The sequence below is a fragment of the Eleginops maclovinus genome, chromosome 10, assembly GCF_036324505.1.
Source record: "Eleginops maclovinus isolate JMC-PN-2008 ecotype Puerto Natales chromosome 10, JC_Emac_rtc_rv5, whole genome shotgun sequence".
In the NCBI taxonomy this organism is placed as follows: domain Eukaryota; kingdom Metazoa; phylum Chordata; class Actinopteri; order Perciformes; family Eleginopidae; genus Eleginops; species Eleginops maclovinus.
In genome coordinates, this window is record NC_086358.1 from 4,721,640 (window position 1) to 4,739,593 (window position 17,954).

The 17,954-nt window shown below is 40.5% G+C and overlaps 3 protein-coding genes and 1 long non-coding RNA gene across 5 annotated transcripts; 2 read left to right on the top strand and 2 right to left on the bottom strand.

Moving 5' to 3' along the window:
• Positions 1–186: 186 nt before the first annotated feature.
• Positions 187–1,702, bottom strand: snu13b (SNU13 homolog, small nuclear ribonucleoprotein b (U4/U6.U5)). The gene is made up of 3 exons (XM_063892722.1): positions 1,482–1,702; positions 1,202–1,322; positions 187–672 (listed from the first exon to the last, which is right to left on the bottom strand). Exons 1-3 carry the CDS (start codon positions 1,482–1,484, stop codon positions 410–412), a joined length of 387 nt encoding a protein of 128 aa, XP_063748792.1. The 5' UTR covers positions 1,485–1,702; the 3' UTR covers positions 187–409.
• A 398-nt stretch (positions 1,703–2,100) lies between these two features.
• LOC134871014 (uncharacterized) lies at positions 2,101–9,972 on the bottom strand. The gene is made up of 3 exons (XR_010166628.1): positions 9,855–9,972; positions 8,623–8,699; positions 2,101–3,703 (listed from the first exon to the last, which is right to left on the bottom strand). It is a non-coding gene; the product is annotated as an uncharacterized LOC134871014 (long non-coding RNA).
• On the top strand, positions 2,386–7,643 carry LOC134871012 (cytochrome b-c1 complex subunit 2, mitochondrial). 2 transcript variants are annotated; one of them, XM_063893597.1, is made up of 14 exons: positions 2,386–2,521; positions 3,396–3,479; positions 3,840–3,989; positions 4,141–4,205; positions 4,301–4,357; positions 4,648–4,772; positions 5,212–5,309; positions 5,396–5,453; positions 5,689–5,784; positions 5,871–6,070; positions 6,181–6,261; positions 6,347–6,423; positions 6,801–6,954; positions 7,331–7,643. In XM_063893597.1, the coding sequence occupies exons 1-14, from the start codon at positions 2,489–2,491 to the stop codon at positions 7,412–7,414; spliced, it is 1,362 nt and encodes a 453-aa protein (XP_063749667.1). In that variant the 5' UTR covers positions 2,386–2,488; the 3' UTR covers positions 7,415–7,643. The 2 variants fall into 2 exon arrangements, with proteins under 2 accessions (XP_063749667.1, XP_063749668.1); XM_063893598.1 differs by lacking the exon at positions 3,396–3,479 and adding an exon at positions 3,516–3,617 and having other exon boundaries at positions 2,460–2,521.
• Positions 7,990–17,489, top strand: LOC134871013 (uncharacterized protein C16orf52 homolog B-like). Its single transcript, XM_063893599.1, has 3 exons — positions 7,990–8,714; positions 13,414–13,626; positions 15,950–17,489. The coding sequence occupies exons 1-3, from the start codon at positions 8,609–8,611 to the stop codon at positions 16,132–16,134; spliced, it is 504 nt and encodes a 167-aa protein (XP_063749669.1). The 5' UTR covers positions 7,990–8,608; the 3' UTR covers positions 16,135–17,489.
• The last annotated feature ends 465 nt before the right edge of the window (positions 17,490–17,954 follow it).

Sequence of the window (17,954 nt, forward strand, 5' to 3'; positions counted from 1 at the left end):
CCCTATTTTACTCCCCCTTTTTTTCTATGCTCTTATCTTTTTGTTATATGTTCTTGTTTATATTTGCACTGTGGGACGGCCAGAGACGGTATTTCAATTTTCTGTATGTATAACACATGTGGAAACTTTGACAATAAAGTGGACTTTGACTTTTGTGAAGTTCACAATAATTAACAGAACAAAACATCAGGTTTAAATAAAAAAGTATTTTTTATTCATCAGGTAATGCGTTCGCAAACTGATACAATGAAGTGGACACGGTCCTAAAAAGTAGAAAAGAAAAACCTTTAAATTTTCCTGTCATTCATAACTGTTTTTCATCAAACAGATGACACGTTCATTTTCAAAGTGGAAATGTGTCTTCCACATCTTTTCCAAGAGGACACTTTGTTACAACAGTGCAAAAAAATTAGACAAGCAGTCTCTCAATCGACAATTGAACAGACTGGATCTGTGGTCTGAGCTGGGACCCCTCCTTTATGGTGACGGAGGTAGCAATGACGGGACGAGAAACCCCGCAGGCCCGACCCAGAGCCTGCTTGGATCGGACAAACACGTATGGGACGTTCTTGTCCTCACAAAGCAGGGGCAGGTGGAGGATGATCTCCAGTGGTTCAGCATCAGCAGCCATCACAATGAACTCGGAGATGCCTCTGTTCAGGGTTTTAGTGGCTGGAAAAGAATGAAAGTCAAAGTTAGTTTGGGTAGCAACATACTGGTAGCTTACTGGTTTAAGAAGGATTTCTGAGATTAATCTGCTGATTATATCCTTGATCTTTGGTCAAATTCAGTATTACAAATGGGCATCACGTAGTACTTTCCATGATTTCTTCACAGTTTAAATTCCCAAACTGACTTGTTATGAAGAGAAAAAACAAAACAAAAAGTCGTATTTAAGAAGCTGCAACAGAAAATATTTCCCATTTATGATTTTTTAAAAATGATTGAAAGAATGTCAAAGGTTGTATTTTGTTTGGGGGGGAAACAGTTCTACAATGATAACAGGGACGTTACTTCCCCCGGGGTCTTTAAAGCGCACATTAAACTCATCCTGCGTGTGTTGTTAACCTGGAAGAGACCACGTTTCGCAGACTTTCCTGATGTTACGCTGACTCTAAAAATAGCAAATTGTCCATCTACCAGCTTGTACTTGAACCCACCACCTAGTTACATGCAAGTCCCAATACGATGATCTCCTCACCTTCATTAGCGCCCTTCCTGAGTTGTTTGTAGTTTGAGGCTTGCTGCACCAGATCCAGGATGGTCTTGGACAGCGTGGCGTCGGCCAGCGGGTAGGCCTTTGGGTTAACAGCTGCTTCAGTCTGAACATGGAAATAAAACAACATTTAAAACTCACATTAACAACAGCGAATCTCCGTAAAAAGTGCAAAAACACAGTAGTTGGATGAGGTTAGTATGACATGCAACGTAGTTTCCTTAAGCTAATGTTAGCTCATAGTTAGCCTACTCACAACACTCACCATTGTGAATTAGTTTTTCTGGTATTTCTGCCCTCTCGGCGAAATGCTTCACGGAGGTTATTTTTCTTTTACCTCGGTTAGAAAAGAAAGCAAAACTTGCGAAGCGTTTTCTTATAGTAATATTTAGAAGCGATATGAACTTTCTAAGATCTCCGTTGCATGCAGCCAGTCAGACGTTCACCACACGTGTGGAATATTCGCACATGCGCACTGGGTATACTTGGTGAAAAAGACCGGAAGTGCTTCCCCCCCTCCCTCCCGGTGCGCATTTGTTGTTTTATTGGGTTGACATTTAAAACTGTGAATAATGAGTGAATATGGATTATATAAGTGAGACAAATAATATAACAACAACAATAAATACAATATACACCTTCTTATAGTAAAATGTATTTAGTATCAATAATATAAAAAACAACAAAATGATAATAAGACATTTATTAATAAATTACAGTAATAAGTCTGGGAACATGTTGCCACAATCGCTTAGTACAATGCCAAAAACAGATTTGCAGAAATGTATATAACATATAACAATCAGACAAAAAAAGAGTATGTTTAAATAGCTATTTATTAGAATAAATGTAATATTACATTGTTTTTAATGCATTTTGCAGGTAATTAATAGCATTATTACGTGGCTTAGTTGAATACTCGATTCTGATTGGTCAATTGGGACATTTCAGAGGTTAATATGACAGTAGTACAGATCGATATGATGCCACTGACTTTGGTAGAAAAGTAAGTAAATAATTAAAACAATATATTATTAGTGTAAAGACATCGTGCTAAAATGTAAACAAGAGTGAGGACAACATAGTTTACATATATTTTTTAAAATAAGTCATAATTTGAGGTCTTGTCAAACTCTATTCGTCTCCTTGGCAACAGAGGGCGCCCGCTCGTTGGCTCAGCGGTACGCCTGCCGGCAAGGAACGCGCTAGGCATTCTGGGTAGGGCACACACGGCGGCCATATTGCTTAGATTTCCTGAAGGAGAGAGGGGAGATGAAGGGGATTCGGGGAATTAGTCAGCTTTCGGTGAGGATTTCTCTATCTCATCCTATATATATGTGTGGTTACAGAGATATACGAACATTAGCCGTGTGTTTCAGTCTTTGTGTGATTGTTGGAGAGTCTAAAAGCTCAGGGTCAAGGTGTGATGAAGACCAGAGGAGGAACAGCTAATGCTAACCTCATGCTAACCAGCAGTAACCTAACTGATAACATTAGCTTGCATAACAAACATTAGACAGCACTGGTCGTTATGGACATTTAAGCTTACTGCTAACTTAAAATTAGGTTTGATCTGCCTTATTAATCACCTTAAAAACTTAAAAAGTGGGAGCTAGCTTCTTGTGTTCTAAAATAGGCATCCACAACGAATGTTGACCTGTTGTGTGACACATTCATATAAACAGATTGTAACATTAAATAGATGTTGACAACAATATACCTCATGTGTTCATAAAACGTATATTTTGTTGGGTGAAGTTTATTTGAAAGCTCACGAAAAGATACTCGATTTACTTCTTTGAGATTATTTTGTCTTCTATCTAAAGTAACTTCAGTGGTAATTACTAGAAAACATATTTTTGCTGGCTCCTGTTATATCTTGAATTGATGAGCATCCATATTGCTTAGAAGGTTGTCGTGAAGGAAGAGTAGAACTACACAACCATCTTCTGTAATACTCTTAATAACTCTTTGCAATATGACCAAATAGTTTGCCAACTCTAAATGATATGGAAATGATCTTTAAAATAGACCCCTTCCTTTGTCACCTGTGTGTTTATCTATTATCAATTCACAATGTTACATTCCTCTGAATTTCCTCCTTCCCCAACAGTCAATCAGCAAGCCAGCAACACATTAGCTGTAATGGCCCTCCTTCCCATGTTTTCTATTTTTCCAGACAAGGCTTTACGCGGCCCAGGCGGCCCGTAAGGTGGAGTTCACCGCTGCTGAACATGTTAAGTTTCAGCCGCAGGATGTGCAGGTCAGTGGTTGTTGATGTGTTGTTTCTTCTCCACAGAGACACTTCCATGTGGCTGCCAGAACACGCCAGTCTCTTGCTCATCCACTGGCTGGCCTCAAGCTGTCTCCAGGGGCCGCACACTCCCTCAAAGACATCCATGTATGTTGGGGGAGTGAAGAGGAAGGGTTGGCTGGGTCCAGTCAGTGTGGTTTTGGGTCTAAGAATGAAGAGATGAGTTGGTTTGCCTGTAGAAATAGAAACATGTTACTTCTGTTTTATGTTCTCTTATGCTTAAGATGACCCTTTCTAGAATGTAAACTGAGTCCTATCGGCTGACATGTTTTAATTGGATAAGATGAAACTAAACTAACATCTCTGCAGGTCACCAGACTGCCCAGTGGACTGGTGATCGCCTCCCTGGAGAATTACTCTCCAGCCTCCAAGATCGGAGTGTTTGTGAAGGCCGGCTGTCGTTATGAGACCCCTGAGAACCAGGGTGTCACCCACATCCTCCGCCTGGCCTCCAGCCTGGTATGATACTGCTGTTGATCCCAAGCTTTTTTTTTTTTTTAAGTATGTTCTCCCGTTGAAATATTTATTCACCAATACCTCTATCTGAGAAACAATGTAATACAGCACAGTTTCTCAGCTTGGTGATAACTTAAATGTTCCGCTTCCTCAGACAACCAAAGGAGCTTCATCTTTCAAGATATGCCGTGGTGTTGAGGCAGTGGGAGGCAGCCTGAGGTCAGTAAATTTACAGAAAGATCATAACAAACCTTTGAACACACGTGTTCTCCTGGATTAGTTTTTCATCTGGATATTTACTTGTTTCTCTGCAGTGTGACTTCATCCCGAGAGAACATGGTCTACACCGTTGACTGCTTGAGAGATGACTTGTGAGTCTGAATAAATCTTGATGTGTCACATGTATGTAGTACAAGAAGAACATATGTTTTAAGTATCTTTTCGATCAGAAAGGTAGTAAGAAACACTTGTAGTTTGAGTTTGAATTCATGCAAATCACTTGATGGTTTTGGCAGGATCTTATAACACCTTATTTTAGTGTAAAAATGACTGTTTGGTACAAAGGAATGTCCACTGGAAAGGCAGATTATGCTACTCGAGTTGTTATGGTATTGTATAATCTTACCACTAACATGTCTGTGTCCCTTCTTTTTATTTGCAGCGACACAGTGATGGAGTATTTGATCAATGTGACAACAGCCCCTGAGTTTCGGGCATGGGAGGTGTCAGACCTCACGCCCAGAGTGAAGAGGGACAAGGCCCAGGCTGCACACAGCGCTCAGATCGGTGGGCCCTTACTTCTCTTTTCCTTTTGACCTCATCTCTTACTCTTTTTTTTTTTTAAGCCTATAGTGACAGCTTATGCTCATTACTTATTATTCCCTCCTGCTTACTAAAGAGAATAGCTCAATTTAACCCTGAAGATGCTTCTTTGCTGATTGTAGATAATCAGAAATATTGTTTGAATCTCATTCTTCAAAAATAAAGCTGCAATGATTTGTTTGTTTTTTTACTAAATACTACTGCAAAGACAACAGCATCCAGGATCTAGTTTATAAAGTTGTTTCCTGTAATTGTTGGTGAGACATTTCCACACATTTTGTTATTTAAGTGCCAAAAACAGAGGGAAATAGACGAGAGGAACAAAGCCAATTACTCCTCCAGGATATCACAAATGTTAACTTAAATAATAATGTTGCATCATGCCTCTTTCTGTGATCTCCAGGTGTGATTGAAGCTCTGCATGAAGCCGCCTACAAGAACGCTCTCACTAACTCTCTGTACTGTCCTAACCACATGGTCGGCAACATCACCTCCGGACACGTGAGTACTTTCCCAGTGTTTATTCTTTAACTCACACAAGAAATACACTATTTTAAACATTTCTAATGAGGATTTTTCTTCTGCAGCTGCACCAGTTCGTCCAGAACAATTTCACAAGCGCAAGGATGGCTCTTGTTGGACTTGGTAAGGTGTTATTCTACTTTAAACGTAATATACATACAAGGTTAGCAGCTCTGTTTGCTTAAATGTTTTGTGTAATAGTTGTGCAGGTATTTTTGACTGGGATTTGCTGATATTTGTTTCAGAGGGAAATTGAATATTAAGTTTGATTGTTGATGAGGTAATACAACAGGATATCAGACATTTGAACCATCGTTGGAAAGCGTCATTAAGTGTCTGATGTCCGTCTGACTCTCAGGTGTGGATCACGAGGTGCTGACACAAGTTGGAGAGCAGTTCCTCAACATCCGCAGTGGGGCGGGCACCACGGGGGCCGCTGCTCAGTATCGTGGAGGTGAGCTGGGCGCAATCCAATGTGTTGCAAGGTCTTTATTTTTTCCCACAGTTTTAGTCATTGTACCACTTTGTATCCCTCTGTAGGTGAGGTCCGCATGCCCGGCCTCGGAAGCCTGGTTCACTCGGCTGTTGTGAGCGAGTCGGCAGTGGTGGGCTCCGACGAGGCTCTGACCTTCAGCGTTCTGCAGCACATACTGGGAGCCGGTCTGCATGTCAAGAGGGGCTCGTGCACTTCCAGCAAACTGGTGCAGGGTGTTACCAAGGCAACAGCTGACCCCTTTGATGTGAGTGATTGTCAGTTAGAACCGAAACGCTTTATACACGGAGGCCTTGGACGGCTTGAATCGTAGCTTCAACAGTACCTGTAAAAACATTTCCTTTATTTCCTGTACAGGTCAGCGCTTTCAACGCAAACTACTCTGACTCTGGTCTGTTTGGAGTTTACACCATTTCCCAGCCTGCAGCTACTGGTGATGTGAGTATCCTTTAGTCTTCACAAGAGTCTGCTCTTGTTGTAACAGGAAGATGATTCTATGTCATATCGGGCTTTGTCTCTGCAGGTGATTAAGGCCGCTCTTGCTGAAGTGAAGGCTGTTGCTGATGGTAACGTCACCGCTGCTGACCTCACTCGGGCCAAGTAAGACAAACAGACATACACAAACTACTGTGATATGATTCCTCTCTGCATTGCATTATTGTGGTGGCTACTTCTATAACAACTGACTGAAAATATGAGGCCTAACGTGTTTTCAACGTGATTTTAAGGGAATATTTTCCGCTTTATTGCTAAAAGTTAACTTTAAGTGATGCTTGTGGGCAGATTTGTTAAGTTGTTTGGAGCCAATCCAGCTGTTTCTCTCCATTTCCTGTAAACGGTTAAAAAAGGATATTAACTGGACTTATTAAAACATCTTGTCCCCTTGTACTTCAAAATAAACTACACCAAGGTACAAATACTCCTCCTAGTTTGTACTTTTGTATCTTATGCTGAGCTTGTCCTGGTTCTCTCTGCAGGGCCCAGCTGAAGAGCCAGGTCCTGATGTCTCTGGAGACTTCAGAGGGTCTCCTGGACGCCATGGGCTCTCAGGCTCTGGCGGAGGGATCCTACAGCTCCACGGACGAAGTCTCCACAAACATCGACAACGTCTCGTTGACCGACGTCGCCAACGTAAGAAGTTGCTATTGTATACTGCGTGGTATCTTAATCTTTAATAATGTATATTTAGTGGATATATGTTCTGTAGTATTCATCTTAATCTGTGAGTAACTAAAGATACCAAATATATTTAGTATAAAAACACAATATTTGCTTCAAAATATAGTGGAGTAGAATTATAGGCACAATACTCATGAAATGCATCTTAACTATTTACTGAAATACAGTTTTTCAGTAAACATTGTAACACTGGTTGTCTTAATGGGTGTAGATGTATTATACTGAATCTACTGCAGTTACATAAGTCATTTTAAGATATGCTGTGTGAAGAAATGGGTTTTAAGTTGATAACGTGGCTCTTAACTTCTATTAACTTGTTTGTTTTCAGGCTGCCAAAAAGTTTGTGACCGGCAAGAAGACCATGGCCTCCAGCGGGAACCTCAAAAACACACCCTTTGTGGATGAGGTCTAAAACCCTCCACGTACTGTAACTCTGAAATAAAAATGTGTTTCCTTTTACATTTGAACAAAAACAAACAAGGCAGGGGATATAAAGTCATAAGACCTCTGGGTATTTATCGGTGATGTAACAGTGTATTTCAGGTGATGCCGCTCATCACAGTGTCGTGCTCCACTCATCTGTCCACATTAACTGTATAGCTGATGTAAAATAATGAATAAATTCTATCTACCATACCGAGTTTGAAGCGTTTTGTTGTGGTGTTTTATGTCTTGGAAGCTTTAAAGGTATTCAGTTTTGTTGTTTGTTTTTTTTCACAATAAAAATGAGCCATTAACTAAAACATTTTGACCCTAAATTCAAAAGTTCAGATTTTCTTTATAATGACGAGTCTCAGCTGTAAAAGAAAAAAGTGCCACGTGCAGATTTAACTGCTTGAGTATATAGGTGTTTACCGGTGTTTACGGACAGTATTTAAATGCATGGTTTATGTTGCAGCGTCGGCTATTTACAGATGCTCTCGCGAGAGTTGTCCACTACAGACGAGGAGTGAAGCGAACTGCCAGAATATGAGAGGGCAGCACCGTTTTGCAGAAAACACACTTGCTATGTGTTTTAAAAGCCTTTTAAACAAGTAAACTGGAGATATTCTGCACATGGGTGTGGGGATTTAAAGCTCCAGGAAAGCGCTGCAGAGACTGTGAGTCATGGGCGGTGTTTCCCTTCTGTGTGTGTCCTCCAGAGGGAAGACAAAGCTCCAATACGGGGCGAGAAAGCTCAGGGGCTGCATGCAGACTCAGGAAATAAGTCGGCTGCATGCATGAGTCCGTGTTGGAGATTTAACCAGCGATTAAAGCACATTTTCCACTCTTTTTCCCCCCCCTGCAAACCACCGAGATGTGGTGAGGCAACCGGGGCTGGGAGATCCATGAGCCCGGGCTGAGAGCCTCTCCTCCGGGGATGGAGAAGCGGCAGCAGGTCGGGTCCGGCTCGGTTGTTTGAGGACTAAATAAAAGTGGTTTTCTTCAAGAACACTTTGCATGTCCCACTGATTTGGATTAAACACAATGTGCAGAAAAATCGTGGATCAAACCCGTCTCTATCTATCCATGCATGTTGCTAACCCTGGCTGGTTTCAGGCTGCTGGATGTCCCACCTCCCTTTAGGTGAGACAGAAACTCCCTGACCTGCAGTGTGTGCACCGACATGGATAAACTCACCGTGATTTCAGGATGCCTCTTCCTCGCTGCAGACATCTTCGCCATCGCCAGCATCGCCAACCCGGACTGGATCAGCACTGGAGGAGCATCTGGTATGTTAATGTGTACACTTTTCTCCCACTTCTGCACTGAGTTTGTGCTCAAAAAGTCTATTTATTGGATGCAACTAGGGAGATTAAACCCTTCAATGATAACTGGTACATATTGTAGGAAAAAGCACATACATCTTTAAGAATCGAAAAAACTGGAAGGCAAAAGTTGCACACAAACAGATTCATTGTCAAGTATGGTTCTCAATATGGCTTGTGATCACCGTTTCAAAGTGAAGGTACAGTTATAACTTGTGGACTACTTCCGAATTATAAACGATATTGTTTGATTTGATTTAATGTTGCAGATTGTAAAGTGGAGCAGATTTAATGTAATTTGTATGTAAGAGTGTTGGCTTCCCAAAAGTGTCAAGTGTAGTATGAGTATAAAGTATAATATAGTAGTGGAGTACAATTACCTTACAATTCTAATTAAGTAATGGCAATTTCATCACAGGTTATGGCTTTTTGGGAGGATTCTTTGTAGTTTTGGAGGTGAAAGTATCCATTTCTTCACTAGAAAATATAAATATGACTAAATTAAGTAATAATACTGATTTACATTTATAGATGATTTGATGTTTCATTAAGATGTTGGTGTCTGATATCAATGTCAACTTTTGATCTTGGCTAATTTGTCAGTGTAAAGCGGAGCATCTATGATCATTTTCCATTTCTAGGAAAGCATATTTCATTAATCATACAGTCAATCCTAGAATTTAAGCGTTTACAGGCGTTTACCACATTATTATTCTTGTAGTCGCTCCCCTGATTTTTCCAATAGAGTCATATTCAGAGGCAAAGTCCAAAAGCTAAATATTGACAGAACAGATGCAAAAGACAAACAGTACAAGTACAGTATATGCACAGCTGCCTCCACCCTAATGCTACTGTGCAGCACAGGTAGGCTAAGCACAGTAACAGGCGTGCAAAATACTTATTACAGGATTTATACTGTAGTAAAAACACTGACTGCTGATGCAAGTTGAGTGCATAACAAGCAGGTTTTTGTGGCATAATTAAATAAGTAACCACACTCTAAATCTCCCTTTTCTTAAACGTCATAGTAGAAAATGAGGACTGTAGTTAAGAGCAGCTCACATTCCCTCATAATAGACGATGGTGTGAGATGGCTGTACTTACTGTACTAAAAGCTTTTTGTTCCTGTTAAATTAGCCGAGTTGTAATCACCTGAAGGCCCTCAGAGCAGGATGTGTTGTTTGGGAATGAAGATGTGGGACTTTTAATTAAGCCTCCTAGGAGGGTAATGCTTCCACTCCTCAGGCATGGTGACGTATTTGAGTTTGAGTGCAAGGGATGTAAAGGAAAATAACTCTTAGATTTGTGACGTTCACACTTGTGTTTATTATAGCTGCTTCATGAGCTGGCTATTGTTCCTTGTGCTTTTCCATCTAGCACAAGGTTGATATGCGTGCCTGAGCACTGTGTGTGTGTGTTTGTGTGTGTGTGAGCATTTTGAATTTGTGTCAAGTGTCAAGTGGAGAGATTTGAATGAGCAGGAAAGTGTGTGAGTTTCAGAAGTGTTCACTAAGTACAGGTTAGGGATTGGCCCTCGGTGACACAGAAACACACGTCCTGCCACTTCTGTGTTCTTTTATTAAAGCCCACAGCGTGACAGTCAGGACTCTCTGGGTCTAATCATGGAAATATCATGTGCAAAGTTAAACATTTTTAAACTACAGCTAATTTAATAGGTCCAAAGTGTAATATTTAGGGAGATCTATTAGCAGGAATGTTATGTATTGTTCATAACTATCTTTCGATAAGTGTTTGAACATCTGAAACTAAGAATCGTTGTGTTTTCGTTAGCTTACATTGAGCTCTTTGTATCTACATAGGGAGTCGACCATGTCGCGCCACCATGTTTCTACAGTAATACAAATAATAAAACATGTTATTTATAGAGCGCTTTTCCTGGTGTTCAAAGCGCCTAACAGTACCCCAATTAAGAAACCAAACTCAGGACAATGTAGGGTCTTTCATGTGTTTTTGTTACCTGAGGGTTATCCAGTTGGTTGCAGTCCGTTAACTCACCACTAAATGTCACTAGATTCTACACAATTGACCTTTGAATAGCATAATTGCACCAGATATCGATGCCGCCAAGTATCGCACATGTGAAGACTGTTCAAGAAGTCTTGGTTTGATTCCTTTCCATATAATGAAACATAAAATATTGTACGTTTATAAAACACGAGTAATACCCTGTTAGTCGTTGATGGGTTTTTGCTCTGTTTCTTTCCGAACAGCTAATCCTTATTTCTCTTTATTCTTTTTGGTCATGTAAAAAATTGAATTTCCGTTTTATATTCTGCAACGGTTATGAAGCGATTCTGCCCCAACGCCACCTTTTTTCTCGCTTAAGCTACAACGATGCACAAATCGGTAGAATAATAAGGTTTTAAAAACACCACGTTCACCTGCTGTCTGATGAGATTCAGGGCTGGCATTTACATTTGGCCACAACGATAAAAGAATGGCTGTAAAGTACGACTTGGTTCACTTTTTTCCTACCAATGAGCAATAAAAAACAGTACGTGGAACTAATATCACTGGTAACCGATTTGTATACCTATGTTTTTCACTTTTTCTTATATTGTTCGTAAATATCCACCATGACTCTCATTCATCTGTAACAACTCTGTTTCTCATATTTCCATTCAAGACAAAAGCTACTTTCCACAAAGCCACTAGGCGAAAACCCATTTGTTGTGTCCAGTATGCAGGGAAGTCAATGTATTTACGTTTGTCCCTCAGTCTGCGGTGTGAGAGGATGTGTGTTAAGGGAACAGGATATCCTGTGTGTGTGTGAGGGGGGGGTGATGAGGTCAGCCTGCAGGAGGATGTGGTTCAACCTGGAATCATCATCCAGCACTCTATCCATCATCACAAACTCAATCCACTTTAGAGCAATGATGAATATTTAAAGGGATGATGGATATGGGAGTAGCATTATGAAGTCATTTTATCCCTTGGTGATCTTTCAAACAAGAAATAGTAAACCGTTACATGTCACTTTAGAGTATTTAATGGCTTTAAGTACTATATCATTATTATTTGTACATATCATACGAGTTAAATGATGTAGAAGTGTATTTTGTGCACTCTTTTTAACATCAGTTTCTTCTGATTTTGTAGTAAATGGTGACAATTACACACAATTTCAAGTTGCTAAATTGCCATCAATCAACCCATAAACTGTATTCAAATCCTCTTTCTTTTGTGTTTGCTTGGCGGGCTCTAACTGCTTTGTGCGGATAATAAGATAGAAAACAAAACAATGAATGAATGAAGGAGTGGGAGGATTTAATTGTTCTGCGTTTGTGCTGTATCTTCAATGTCGTCAGAGGGGATGCGGAGCTGAGCAGATGCAGTCTCTGTGGAGCTTCGAGTGTGTGTGTGTGTGTGTGTGTGATATGCAGAAACCACCAGACGTGAGAGCCCCCAGCAGGAGGAAGTACGATGACTTTCCATCTGATGTAGGGCCTGTGATCTCTTAATTTCTAACATGCACAGTGACAGTCTCTCTCTCTCTCCCTGATGAAGATGCTCTGAGCCCGTCAGACGTCATCATGAATCACTGCGGGTCTCTGCTGCAGCCAGAGTCAACATGCAAACTAATCATGTCGTGTGCTTCTCACGCACTAGGAGTTTGTTACACGAAGCATGCGAACTAAACATACTGCCAGCCCTGATATACTACATAACCTTTCATATAATATATTTAATGTGCAGTAGACTCTATTATGAGTCAGTTTGTGCACTTTGGTCTACCTTGAACCCTATCTTTATATAGAAAAGCCATGCTTGTGTTTTATCTTGAGCAATCAATGAATACAAGTCATAATCTTAATTGGGTGTAAAGCCAGTACACACAGGTATGGGACATTATCTCTTCCCAATTGAACCTCGCATACATGAAACCAGATGGAAAAACACAGACAAACAAACTATAAAAACTGAAGTCTTAATTAAAATAACCAAAGCTGTTTGAGGGAATATCTGTTTTAATTGTAGGACCCTATCACCTCATCAAAAGCAGAACTTGTGTATGATGGTGCATAGTGCAGCGACTGCAGGAACAAACAAAGTCGCTGAGAGGCAGAGATCCAAATTACGTTGAACAAAAGTCGTACTTTAATACAAATCATCAATTTATTATAACATGCACAAATATGTACTCTCTGAATAATCCAGCTGTGAAAAGGTGGCGAACAAAAGATACCCTTACCCCCTCTCTTCCACACACGCCTCACACAGGTGATTATATTACCTATGAGTGCCGCCCATAACTATGTGACCGTACTGATCCACCCCATAGTTAATCTAAAAACAAGTAATAATATTCTGAACAAAGACCAGGCCTAACATACTTAAACAACCTTATTAAATCACACATCATTAATCCCTACTCTGGCCATTTTGGCTGCTACAAGTTGCATTGCCACAGTAAGAGTTATTCAAATGCATACACATTGAAACCAGTGTTGTGTATATTTATCATGAAACAGTAAAAATTTTAAAAACTATAAGAAAATTATAAATTGATTTGAAAAAAGATGTACAGTATCTGAATTAAGGTCTGAAAGATTTTAATATTGGATTATGTGTCTTCACGTTGTGTTGGATTTCCCTCTGTGGATGTTTTACCTTCCCGTCTTTTTTCCCTCTCTCCCTTCAGGCACTCTCACGGTAGGTCTCGTCCGGCAGTGTCAGACGATCCACGGCCGAGAGCGGACCTGCTTCCCGCCACAGCTTCCCCCCGAGTGGATCACGACGCTCCTCTTCATCATCCTGGGCATCATCGCTCTCACCGTCACCTGTGGTCTGCTGGTGATGTCACGCTGGCGCCGAGAAGCAGCCCGATACGCCCGATGGATCGCCTTTACAGGAAGTACGTTATTTCCCATCGTCCTCCATCGTGACCAGCTCCCTTTCAATCAATGGTGTCTGATTTCACATGTCCAAATGCTCATATTAATCTCATGGCTAATCCACACTTTATTTGTAGACAGAATTGATTGTCTCTCTTTTATGAAATGACTTTCCAGTGTCAAGGATAGTTGTAAACCAGCAGAAAATGACAAGCTAAAGACCCTTTATCTTTACATTTCGAGGCATCCACCACCTTGCTATACATCATTGTTCTGTGTCCAGTTAGCAGCTGTTACATAACAGAATTCATGAATATTAAAGCTGCAAATGCATGAAACTTTCAGCTGTAGAATACCACATTATGGTCGGAAATTAGCTGCAAGCGGAGGCAAAACTGCCCATTACAGCTTAGAGTTTACCTCGACACCGGAGTTCCCTTCAGGAGAAGCTTTTAGTCTGGTAATTACGAACACTTTGACTGCAGAGGAGCTCTTATTGATGGTCCCGTTTCTATTTTTAAAGGAAAGGGCCTGTGTTTTCTGTATAGAGGACCAGAGCAGGAGCTGTGGTTCATTCGGCTCTGAAAATAGAAAAATATGAAGCATGTTCTCACGAGTAGACCAGCAATACTGCGGGCTGATTTTTTGTTTTTTTAACACACTTTTAAAAGCTGACAGCTGCCTTAAAAGGGAGAAAGATGTGTTTAGGGGTTGACATGGGAAAAAAAGCAAATATTTGAGGAATCCATATAAGAGTTGTCTGGTATCTAAACCTATTCAATCAGAGACAGCTGACTCAAATGAACTCCAGTAGCCTTTGATTGAAATCCTTATTTATATAACAATTGATCCGTTTAGCTGTGTAAGAAATGTTCGTTTATTCGAAGCCCAGGTGTCGATTAAAAAGAAAGGAAGCAAACCTCCTCTTGTAAGTTTTAAAAGGAGTATTTAATAAAAGGATGCAGCAGTAGGTTTTACAAACGTTTCACAGCTGTGGCTCAATAGCCCGGGACACGGGCTGTGGCTCAATAGCCCGGGACACGGGCTGTGGCTCAATAGCCCGGGACACGGTCCACAGGCCACTGACTGAGTGGAGCTCATCAGTAGTTACTGTCTGGCGGTCCGGAACAAAAAAGAGATCGATTTCACAATACAAACATGTTTTATAGAACCACCCCTTTCCGACCATACAATGAACAACTTCAAAATAAGACGCGCTCCGCTCTCGTGCTCTCATTGGTTGGTAGTGGGGGCTGGATCCTGTTGGCCACTTGTCACATGGGGTTCTCCGGACTCTTCTATAGGCTGACGTCGTCGGGGGCGGGTCCTCGTATGACGTCACAGTCGCCATCTTGTTAGCGAAGTCCTGGAGCTCTCAACTACAATATTATATTATGCAATCCTTCTGAAGTTTATCAGTTATTAAACAGGCAATATAATCATTGCAGCATCAATGAGTGAGCGGTAGAGGTGGTGTGTTTAGTATGTAACTCCACTGGTCCTGCGCCCTCTACTCATATATACAATACAATATTAGCTTTATGCTATCTGAGGCTAAAGACAACATCCGGTAATACTACCGGAAGTGGACAAATATGATCCGTCCAGAAACAGTGAATTATCTTTTAATGTTCCGCTCCAATATATTGATTATTTCTAACAGCTGATATATTATTTATCCATTACTTTACTTTTATTTCATTACATTTTCATGTCACTTTAAGCCTTCTAATTTGATCACCTATTTCTTAAGCTGTTGTTAGCTTGTAGCTACCTGCTATAACCATTGCTTCCGTTAGCCTGCTTCAAGCTAATTGAGCATTAGCCATTAGCATGTTATTTCACTGTTTACTATTATTTATTAGCTATTTTGCTTTTTGCCGCCAAGCTAACTGCTTTTGTTCCTTCAAGCTAACCTTTTCAAGCATTTTAACTATTTGTAGTACTTTAGACTACGTGTTTATATCTTACTTTATCTATTTCAACCATTTCTCTTTTAGCTAGCTGATCTAATTGAACTGTTTATCCACGTTTTTATATATCTGTTACCATTTATTTATTACTTCGCTAACATAACGTTTTATAATGTTATTCCTTACTTTATCTTTCCAAACCTTTTATGTATTAGGTAACGTTACCATTAAACCCCTTGACTTCATTTTAAGTGTTACAGCTGGCCCAAATAGCACTGTATCATATTTTCTTTATTTTTAAATATCTAGAGCTTCAATGCAATCTTTCCTCATTCCTCCTGGCCCCTGCAAGTCACCTGTGATTGGGAATAAAAGTTCCAGAGAGGGTGTCTAATCAGTTTCTGTCCTTATGTTTTCTCCCCGGTCACAGTGGTTCTGTTCTGCCTGGCTGCTCTCATATTCCCCATCGGTTTCTACATCAACGAGGTTGGAGGACAGCCATATAAGCTCCCCAACAACACAGTGGTGGGCTCCTCCTATGTCCTCTTTGTTCTGTCCATATTCTTCACCATCGTGGGGTTGCTGTTTGCCGGGAAGGTTTGTCTCCCTGGCTGACTAGTTTTTGTACTTTTGGAGAAACACCACTAACGGAGGCAGATTTGGACTCCTCCATGCCGTGTGGGAAGTATCGTTAAGGTCAAAATAAACTCAGAGGAACCTGTTCTTGCTTCCACTTTGGATGAATTGTCTTGGGAAATGAGCTCTAATATGGCCTTCCTCATCTTCAGTCATGAACAGTGAGTAGGAAGGGGGAATATTTTACGAAAACACCATGGAAATGAATGAAAACCTCCAGACTTTCAAGGAAGCCCTGCTGCATTATCCGTCTCCTTAACATTGAATGACAGATAACCCTTTTTCCTGTCATCCCATCAACCGAGATGCACAAGTACTGACATGTCTGGCCTTAAAACCGCCTGAAAAAGGACACACACAGTCACCTGGAGCAAACTGTAATAAACAATGAAGTTTGACTTTATTGGCACATTTGATTTATTTCTGAAATCGTTCTGTTCCGTTTCTTTTTGTAAAGGCCTTATGTATGACACCATGCCTTAAAGAGCTTTTAACCTAAAAATAACTGAGAGGGTTCAGTTGAAATGTCATGGGGTCAATTTGTTTGAATCGTGGATACATGAAAGGATACAGCATTAAAATATGGCAACTTCTGTCCAAAAGGATCATAACACGTCATTTTTACCTATACCTCGAGAATGTTATTGTAGGGTTGACCGTTGACAATCAAAGTGAATATAACAAGTAGATAAAGGCATCTAATATTAGGCTAATTTACGAAAATGACATCATTTTAATTTATGTAAACCAGAAAACAAACTCACAAAATTTCAATATCCGAAATCTCAGATGATATCCAGTATCATAAAAGAATATCAGCGGTATTTGAGCCGAAGGGTCGCCGGTTCACGTCTCAATCTGACTAATGTGGAAGCTACCCCTACTGTCCCCGGATGCTGTACAATAGCTGCCCACTGCTCCTAGTACAAGGATGGGTTAAATGCATCTCTGTATGCATGTGTGACAACATGAAGAGGGTTTCCTCCTCCAATTCTCTTCTAAATATTGTTATTTTTCTCAGCCCTGTAAAGTTGTATACTCGGATGTGCTGCAAGAAAAAATGAGCTGGTCTCTGAGATTCTGCTCAACTAGTATTATTATTCTAGTACCACAGCTTCGTTCTTATTTTAGTGAATGTATTATTTACCTTGTTGAGCGTCTCCTGTTGTTTAAACACTGTATCAAGAAAAGGCTGAAGCTATCAGGAGTTTGTTTTATATTTGTCTTATTTTCTGTGTAATGAAAAGACTGTTTGACATTTTCTCGAAGCACTGTGATGTTCTTGAATGAGCATGGAAGATCTCATTCTATTAAAAATGACTCTTGAAAACTAATTGTCTCATTGACTTGTTTTAGAAGACCATTTTCCTGATATTATTTACAATCTTTAACAGTTTACAGTGGAAAATGGATTTAGAGAAGCTGGCTGCAGTTAAATAGGACATATTCTGCTCCTTTTTAGATTCATATCAGTATTTAATGTCTACTGTGACATGTCTCCATGCTTTAATGTTCAAAATGCTCTTTATTTTTCTCATACTGCTGAGCTGCAGCACCTCTTTCCACCCTCTGTCTGAAACCAGAGCCCAGTCTGCTCTGATTGGTTAGCTGGCCGGCTCTGTTGTGATCGCTCAACCGCTTAGAGATGTCCCGCCCCTTAGCCTAATAAGTACAATGTGTTGGAGCGCTAGCCAATAGAAGCACAAGTGTAGTGATGACACTATGTTCCTGAAGGAGTCCAATGGAGGCGTTTCAGGCAGGGATGGGGGAGTTTGTGGGAGAGAAAGCCAGGGATTTTA

What these genes read in the sequence shown, in the direction of transcription:
- snu13b (XM_063892722.1), bottom strand. An exon ending in CAGGAAGGGCGCTAATGAAG is followed by an intron (nt 673 to 1,201) that starts GTGAGGAGATCA and finishes ATTCTTTTCCAG; the next exon opens with CCACTAAAACCCTGAACAGA.
- LOC134871012 (XM_063893598.1), top strand. Translation starts at nt 2,489, where the DNA reads ATGAAGGGGATTCGGGGAATTAGTCAGCTTTCG. An exon ending in GGGGAATTAGTCAGCTTTCG is followed by an intron (nt 2,522 to 3,515) that starts GTGAGGATTTCT and finishes TCTTCTCCACAG; the next exon opens with AGACACTTCCATGTGGCTGC. An exon ending in GCAGTGGGAGGCAGCCTGAG is followed by an intron (nt 4,206 to 4,300) that starts GTCAGTAAATTT and finishes GTTTCTCTGCAG; the next exon opens with TGTGACTTCATCCCGAGAGA.
- LOC134871013 (XM_063893599.1), top strand. Translation starts at nt 8,609, where the DNA reads ATGGATAAACTCACCGTGATTTCAGGATGCCTCTTCCTCGCTGCAGAC. An exon ending in CAGCACTGGAGGAGCATCTG is followed by an intron (nt 8,715 to 13,413) that starts GTATGTTAATGT and finishes CTCTCCCTTCAG; the next exon opens with GCACTCTCACGGTAGGTCTC. An exon ending in ATGGATCGCCTTTACAGGAA is followed by an intron (nt 13,627 to 15,949) that starts GTACGTTATTTC and finishes CCCCGGTCACAG; the next exon opens with TGGTTCTGTTCTGCCTGGCT.